General features: G+C 40.4%; 1 protein-coding gene across 5 annotated transcripts in view; it reads right to left on the bottom strand.

The window, feature by feature from the left end:
• Positions 1-1,389: 1,389 nt before the first annotated feature.
• The window catches only part of whrna (whirlin a), a 150,884-nt gene continuing 143,980 nt past the window's right edge, over positions 1,390-8,293 (bottom strand). For 4 of the 5 annotated variants that reach the window (XM_037752962.1, XM_037752960.1, XM_037752961.1 and 1 more), the window contains one exon: positions 1,390-6,563. In XM_037752962.1, the coding sequence (XP_037608890.1) occupies positions 6,381-6,563 (183 nt within the window). In that variant the 3' untranslated portion in view covers positions 1,390-6,380. The remainder of the gene's footprint in view (positions 6,564-8,293) is intronic. The other variant, XM_037752963.1, reaches the window with a different exon arrangement.

Genomic DNA, 8,293 nt, shown 5'->3' with positions numbered 1-8,293 from the left:
TTGGCCATGTACTGCTTAGCTCTGTAACACACTGGTCCACTTTCAAAAGATACTACTAGCAAAGACAGAAAAGACTAGAAGTGAACTGTACGTTTATAGGTATAAAAAACGTCACCCTGAAAAGTAAGGCTTATCCGTCCTGGTAGATTAAACCATACAGTATTGTTCTATTGTATAACTGAGAGCAAATACATTTAAATTACATGTGAAATAGTGTGAAAAACTGAGAGAAACACACAGACAGAGAGATGACTATGACATCAATCAGCTCCTATCTCCATTCCTGCAATAATCTGTCTCGTTCAAACTTCCTTCACAAAAGGAAAACAGTATTTCATCTTGATGTGAAGCAACAACAAAAACCAAAGTCAAAGCACAGTGGATTGCTATTTGGCACTATTAGAGAAGACACAATGGCAGAGTGTTATATGGCCACTGGCAATGACCCAGAACCTGGTCTGCACATCTCAAAGATCTCTGCCTGGGGGCTGAATCAGCCTGTCGTAGGCAGTTCTGGTTGCCAGAGGCCTAGTATGTTCAATGCTTTCATTGAAACACAGAGCTGCAGACGCTACTGCACTGCAGGAAAATACATGTCAGAGTTGTTTTCTGATTAGCTAAACATACCGAACAAATTCTACAAAGAATCAGTGCCCTATAATCATCTTTTGACTGCAGCCAGTAGAGAGAGATAATGGTGACATGATGACTTTCAATCATATTTTTCAGAACCTAGGTAGTGCAGTGGTCCACATATAGTTTAGGTGAATTGGAAGTGAAGACACAAATACCTAATATTATCATTATCTATGAATCTACAATTCCCCAGAGACCACTTGGACGTCGTCGTTCTATAGAAGAGGCTCCTTCTGCTCCCACATGCGTCACTGAACAAGATAAACTGTTAGGAAAATGGATTACAATTCAGTACAGTATGTTCCGCTTACAATATGAAAATTGTGCTTTTCAACTGAATTATTAAATTAATGTATTGTTGAAGTCTGTTGTATTCAGGGCAATGGTGTTTGCTTTTGTATCGTTGCTTTGGCAACGGAAGAAAACAGAAATAGCAGAGAATTTTGAATAGAAATGAATCGATGAAGAGTTTGAAAGAAAAAGTAATACGTTTGCAAATCACAAAAACAGTATAGATACGTTTCACTTTCAGTTCAGTTTGATATCGGAAAATATTCTAAATATAGCGTACGCTTAAACGGATATCCATATCCACACCGACCGTGATTTACTCAAAGTAATACACCTACTATGGATAAGTACCTCATACAATCCCACTTCAAAACACCCGAACTATCCCTTTAACTCCCCCGACAATGTCACGTTTCCAACTTCAACATACAAACTTCAAAATAAAAGCAGACAGATTGCTAGTTTTTGTGCAGTTTTCTTTATTGAAAAATTAAACACCCTTTCTGTATAAATAGCATGTCATTGTACAACACTCCTCGTTAAAATGTGCAGGAAGCAGGCGAAAAGATTGAAGGATGGAGTGACGGGACAACAGCTGAAGAGCATGGCAGGCAGGGCGGACGAATGAACACCAACAAAATCAACTTGTGCAGCTAATAAAGCAGGAGGCACACTCAGTGAAACGAATAAACATGATCAATAGACTCAACAGGTGGTTGCTTTACGAGTCTGACCTTTGCGGGGAAGCAGTGGTTCAGGGCTGGGGAGAGTGTGGGGGCAAACCATCAAACCTTGCTCCAACACGAGCAACAAGACAATGTCTGAGCTGTCGTGTCTCATGTCGGAGCCAAGGCCAGCACCTCTCCGTCTTGGCTTCTGATTAATGAGACTGTCAGCGGCTTCTATCGCTTCCCTCCATCATCCCTCCCTCCTGGATGGCCCAATAATATCAGGTCAAAGAGAAGGCCGAGCCGCTATCGACGCATGTCTACAAGATGGGGTCATTATGGAGTTAACTCACGACAAGTTTTTTTGTGGAGGAGGGATGATTCTGCAGTTAAAATATGCTTTAGAAACTCCTACATAAATAAATAAATAAATAAGGTTAATTCTATAACGTCTGTTTCTTTTCCTGTAGAACTTTATTCATCAACTCTCACGTTTGACTTTCTCTGAGACGTGTTTGCATTTATCACATTTCACCTGAGCAGGGTGCAGCCAGCAGCAGGGACGGGTTCAGTGTCTTGCTCAAGGGAACTTTGGCATTAATGGACGCATGTAGCTGTTGCAGAGGTTGAACCAGTGAAAATATTTACCTCGGTTTAAGTGATTTAATAAAACGATCGCAAATGTAATTATTCAACTTTACATATACTGGTTATCGGCTTTGCTTGAAGATTTATAAGGACTCTGTGTCAAACCTTAATACTTTTTGATAGTACTGTCCAAAATGTGTCCTTAGCACGGAGAAAAGTGGTCCGAAATGTACTCAGTTCTTTTTTGATGCAACTCATAATCAAATCATAATTCTCCCAATTTTAGACTTTATTCAGACAAAGTCATTGTGTGGCTTCTTATGTCTCTCCTTGTCTCCTCTCCTCTCTCTGAAGGTGTCACGTGTGATGTTTGAATGCTCAATTCTGAAAACAAAAGCCTTCATCTGTGTGGCTGCGATTCCTTTCAGATTAGATTGTTTAACGGAGAGTAATTCCACTGAGAGGACACACTCCAGCTCTCATCTGTCTGTCTTATTACCTAGCTCATTCTGCATGTCTCTCACACATATACACACACACATATACACACACACACACACACACTGATGCATCCTGAATTTTAAATTTTGTATGTGTTTGCAGTGAGTAAAGCAGTTTTTCATCAAGCCTGTTGACTTATTAATGGACAACATAACCTACAAAAATGTTATATAAATCCTGCAACAGGACCAGAGTTTCTGTTAAAGCCTTAGCTGGTGAAATGTTAGTATGATTTACAGGTCCAGGTTGTCCTTTTCCAGACGCGCACATACTGATTCATCTCATCTTGATTCACATCTTCAGTTGTATCATGTCACTACTTTCATGTCTTTCAACTCCTCGTTCTGTGAGGCAGAGGGAAATTTAAACATTCATGAAACTGTCTGGTTTTGAATATGTTTCCTGATCCTGTTCCCAAAACACATTTGAGATCAACCGTACGTGAAAATGAGAGGATGTCGTTTGGAAAAATTACATTGAAAGGGTTTTATAACTTTTAGTTTTCTGTCTTACAACATTCAAATTTTGCTACATGTGTAATTTCTCTTGAATTGGACATAACCCAGAAACTTAAATTAGCCTAATTTTACATATTTTTAAGTGAATGGAGGAATTCTGTGTCTGTAGTTGGAAAAAAAAGCTTTATGAAAGTTGGGATATTTATTAGGGATGCATTGAAACTGTATGTTGGAAGGCCCATATCAACTTTAATGAGTAACTTACAATAACAGTCACTCAGTGCTCTCATCAACACCATAAGCTATGGACAAAATTTGCTGGTAAAAAAAAAAGCTGGTGGAGACCAAACCAGAGCTAAAAGGAGAGTGAACATTCATCAGGTTGACAAAAAACATAACTCAAAATGAATCAAAGAATAAATAAATAAAGTAATCTGACAAAAACATATCAGAACTGTGTGTATATGTCGGCATCTGGTGGAGCTCCTCCATCTAGTGGCCAAAATCAATTCATGCAGCTTAAAAAAAATGTTGATAGTTTTTTGGTTTTCTTACTTCTCACTTGTAAAATGAGTAATAGAACAAAACGTGGTCTTTCGACAGGTTTTCGCCTGGTAAGAAATTATAGATTTATTCAAAAACTATATATCTTGGGATCGTAATGTGGCATTACGGGTACAGGATGTGGGCATTTGTTTTTTTATTCATTAGAGACTGACATTTTGAAGATAAACAGCAGGTGTATGGTGCTGTTCTCTTAGTTGTCACCAGAATGATTTAGGAGTGTTTGATAGCAGTTTCTCACAGAGCTGCTCTGTTGGCAGTTTCATCAAAAAGACTACCTAACTACCGAGTCACTTCCTCACACCTGTCTCATACAGCAGCTCCTTTGATGACATTCACATTTGCCGTCTCCTTGTTTTGAGCATATTTTCTCGTTTCATCCATTAACTTCAGACAGACGCACGCCACTTGCATTAAACGCATACACAACGCACATCAACGTACAGAACACTTAGATTAATTAGTCCAATTACTTCATATTTCTACCTGTAGCCTAATGCGAGTCTCTGGAGTGACACACGGAGGATGTTTGCTGTACATCCTCTCCATGCTTGCACTCTTCCTGAGCGGAAGCAAATCATCACAACAACAATCACGTCTCATCTGTTACTTTTGCCGCTCTCTCTCTTTTTCCTCTCTCTCACTCCATCTCTCACTCCACCTGATTGCTTATCTCCTAATTGCTTTTCCATAAGTGATGAAATGTGTGCGTGCGTGCACACGTTCCATGTGTGAACATGTGCGGCGGAGTGTTCCTCAAATCTGTGGCAGTGTCGTCCTCTAAATGTCTCATTACTCCCCTCTTGGGCGTAATTGCTGCACTGAGCATGGCTTCAGCAAGCCCCCCAGGGTGAATATAATTAAAACTATGAAATTACAAAATAAAATCGTCAATTGTTATTCAAAGAGTAGCAGGAGAAAAGCTGAGCGGTCTGAGGGAATAACGGAGGGATGCGATCCCCTCTGAGAGAACCTCCACACTGAACTGGCTAAATCTGAAAACGTACAGTATCTTTGATCCAGCGTTTTCAACACACAAAAACTGAGCTTTTCAAAATTGCTCTGTAGAGTGGATGAATGTGAACACGACAACCTTGTTTCACAGAACATCTGAGAAGCCGTCATTGGAAACTGTTTGGAAAAGGGCAGGCACTTTCAAAAACTACTTGGCAGGTGATTGGATGAACCATCTGTCAATCAAACTCTTGCCGAAGCGAAGAGCGAAAACATCTTTTACATCTAGAAAAGTGGAATCTCAGTGCCGTTCTTTGCTCTTCTTCCAATGAAGAAATACTCTCCCGTTCTGATAACTGATGCTATTGCAGCTTCTACGCTAACCTCTTCAGGTGCCAACATTGTTGTTAAGAACGAACAGTCGCCTCTCTGTGTTGTCTCACACTATAGTCTCACCGTCTCACACACACATCTTCGGCTGCTGTTTGTGGTGCTGATCACAGGCTGGTTTGGAGTTACTTGGTGAGCCTCTCAATGGAGGCACAGCAATTGTCTGCTTTGCAATTGTCTGGAGAGGTTGTGTCTTGCAGGCGCGTGCACTTGTGTTTGGGGTGAGAGACCATGAAAAAGTTTGCACCGCAAAGCTGTTGCTTTAAAGTTTCGCTTTCACTTTTACAAAGTAATAAGCCCCTACTACTACCGCACATTTAATGAGCTGATAACAGTCAAATTGGGTGCGCAGCATTTGCCGATGGAAATAAAAACAGTATTTAGCTGTTTCTTATTATTCGTATTGTGGACGCATTTTGCTTTCACAGCATTTTAAAGTTTAGCTGGTTAAGTGTGGACATAGTCTCAAACAATACAGATGGAGAAGTGGAAAGCAAACAGGACATGATGTGCATTTGCGTGGTGCCCATATGAAGATTTTCATCATACACATGTCTTTTTTTGATGTCTTATTCAACAAATATGAGCATGGAATGTGTATTTTTGTAGCCTGACATGATTTTATCCATTTCCTCTTTGTGAAAGGGAAGTAATACGCAGACAGGCCCTGTGTAGAATCCCATATCACCAGGAAGGCCTGAATTTTCATCATCTTTGAAATATATCACTATATGTCGATGATTCAACGGAGGTTACGGGTTTTATAATTCATATAGGAGTATCTTTATGTGTACAGTATATATGCATCTGTATCTACATTTGTTCATTTTTACATTTTACAAATCCAAGCTTGTAAAGTCGAGCGTGGATCAGTCTTAGATGTGCAGTTGTCTCTCAGGTAGAAGCAATAAATAGATAAAAAATAACCGACCACGGGACGTGGGAGTGCTACGAGAAGTTCCAGTTGGTTTCAAATGGTTGTAAATCCACAAGTTTTAACACGGAGAGAACAGAGAAAAAGGTATACGTTTCACTACTTTCCATTTTAGTGCATAAGGTCTCACAGTGGGGAGGTAACACGTTGAGGAGAATCCTGAACGAAGTCCACGGCGGAAGTAATACCTTGTAAATTTGAGTCTCGTGTATCCAGACTCAAGGGTGGGGTTTTTAGAAGGGCTCAGAGATCAGTTGGTGGTTCGTTTGTGTCTATCTAAAAGAGTTGTGCCATTTAAAACAACAGACGCTTGAATTTCTTCCTCACGTGTCGTCCTGGAACCCATCTTCTCTTGGCGCTGCCCTCGTCATCGTCCTTTTCACCGCCTCCACGCAGCTATAGTGCCACATTGAACTCGGTCACCAGGAAGTCAACGTGGTCTCTCTCTTTGGTCTTGAAGGCCTCGGCGATGAGGCGTGCGGCGTCCCTGTGCTCGCGGCCCCTCATGGAAACCCCGTTTACCTCCAGGATCACCTGACCTACCTTCAGCTGGCCGCAGTTATGAGCTGAACCACCCCTCTGAGAAAGAAAGAGACACACAGAGAGAGATAGAGACAATGTGAATTTTGGAACTTAATTTTAAATTTTGGAGTAAGAACTGATACCTAATTAGTAAAAAAGAATGTGGTGCACCTTTGCAAAAGTAGTGTCTGATGTGGGGCGATATATTCTAATGAGCGTGCATGTGACATAGGAAAGGGAGCCAAATCTGAATGGCTTGTTGAATCACATGTTTTCTGATCTCTGCAGTCCACAAAAAACTGACTGGGTTGTCTAATTTCACAGTTTGTGGGTTGGTAGGCCATCCAGATACCCAAATGTATGTGCATAAGCACTAAAAAAGTGAGTTTTTCACAACCCCTTTGTCCCCCATATGTCCCCTTTAAGAGAACTAGTTGGGTTCTTCAATTTTCTCAAATGTAGAAACTTCACTTAGGCACAAAAAAATTCACAGGTGGTTGTACAAGTCATGTAAAGATAGCCTTTCTCCGAAGTGTGAAAAGAATCAGAATGCCTTAATCTGAATACATTTGGATAGATTTGGAGTTTATGGGTCCTCTCACACCTGTACTTTGGTTAATTTGGCCAAAGGCCAAGGAGGAAAATTATGCATGATTGCCTCTTAGTTCTACTCTGATTTGTGTTCACAATGACTTATTACAAGCAAACTAAGAGCTGTAAATATGAAGTCATATGGCCTGACAGGTAACTCACTATTGATTGACAGTTTAGGGGACGTCATCCTACTTCATCAGCATTACATGGACCACGGGGGGAAAAGACATCATGAGTCAAGGCTGCATTTATTTATGATAAATGATATCATAAATAGTGATGCACAGACAGCATGCTTCCCTCTTTTCACTCACTTTTATTGAGGAACTGCCAAAAAACCAAGGACACCAGCTCAACACACCTCTGGTTTTACTCCTTTTCACTTTCGGATATATCAGGGAAAACACTCATACATGCTACCATGATGTTGTATAAATTTAGGCTATACGTTGTGTGTATAGAGGGAGATCTGAGATGGATTTCATATTTAGCTTGTGAATTTAAGCAAAAATTACACATCTGTTTTCACACAGTCCGGTGGTTGGTTGGTTTTACTTTCACACTACAAATGAACTTCACTAGTGGCCGAGACCCTTCTTCTCAGGTGGCCTCCATCTGGTTGTTTATGGTGCCTTCAAATGGGGTCGTGTTTATCGTGTTGACGAGAAGAGTCCATATGAACGCCCCCCTCTTGTGGTATTCACAACCTCGTAAGTTGAACGTTTCTGAAAGCTCAGAGTTTACGACGTATCAGAAATGGCAGAGGCCATCAAAGTTCATTTTTAAGCACATAACAAGTGAATATATTGTAATTTTAGTCGTATATTATAATCCTTCGTAATTTTCTAGTAGGTCTGAGGAAAATGTTGATATTCCCAAAGGCATCATCTTTATCCTCTGTCATTATGCCTTTGCATTAACTGTGTTAATATTGCCGTTGCTTAGCAGCGGTGTTCTCACGACTTAACCACTTGAACGCCAAGCATATCGTGTACACAACTTCCCACGCTGTAAACACGAGATCACAAGTTTCATTTGAAGGCATTAGTAGTTTTGATTTAATGGAACCAAACTGGTTAGGTGTGAAAGCACACTGAAATTTGTTATGTTTCCTTCTGTTGATTTTTGACAGCTGGCCTTGAAGTTCTGCCGTGTGAAGTTTTACTCTCGGGTGATATGTTTGTGAATAAAAC

This window comes from Sebastes umbrosus, chromosome 19 (genome assembly GCF_015220745.1).
Source record: "Sebastes umbrosus isolate fSebUmb1 chromosome 19, fSebUmb1.pri, whole genome shotgun sequence".
Classification (NCBI taxonomy): Eukaryota; Metazoa; Chordata; class Actinopteri; order Perciformes; family Sebastidae; genus Sebastes; species Sebastes umbrosus.
This window is presented reverse-complemented; position numbering and strand designations above follow the sequence as displayed.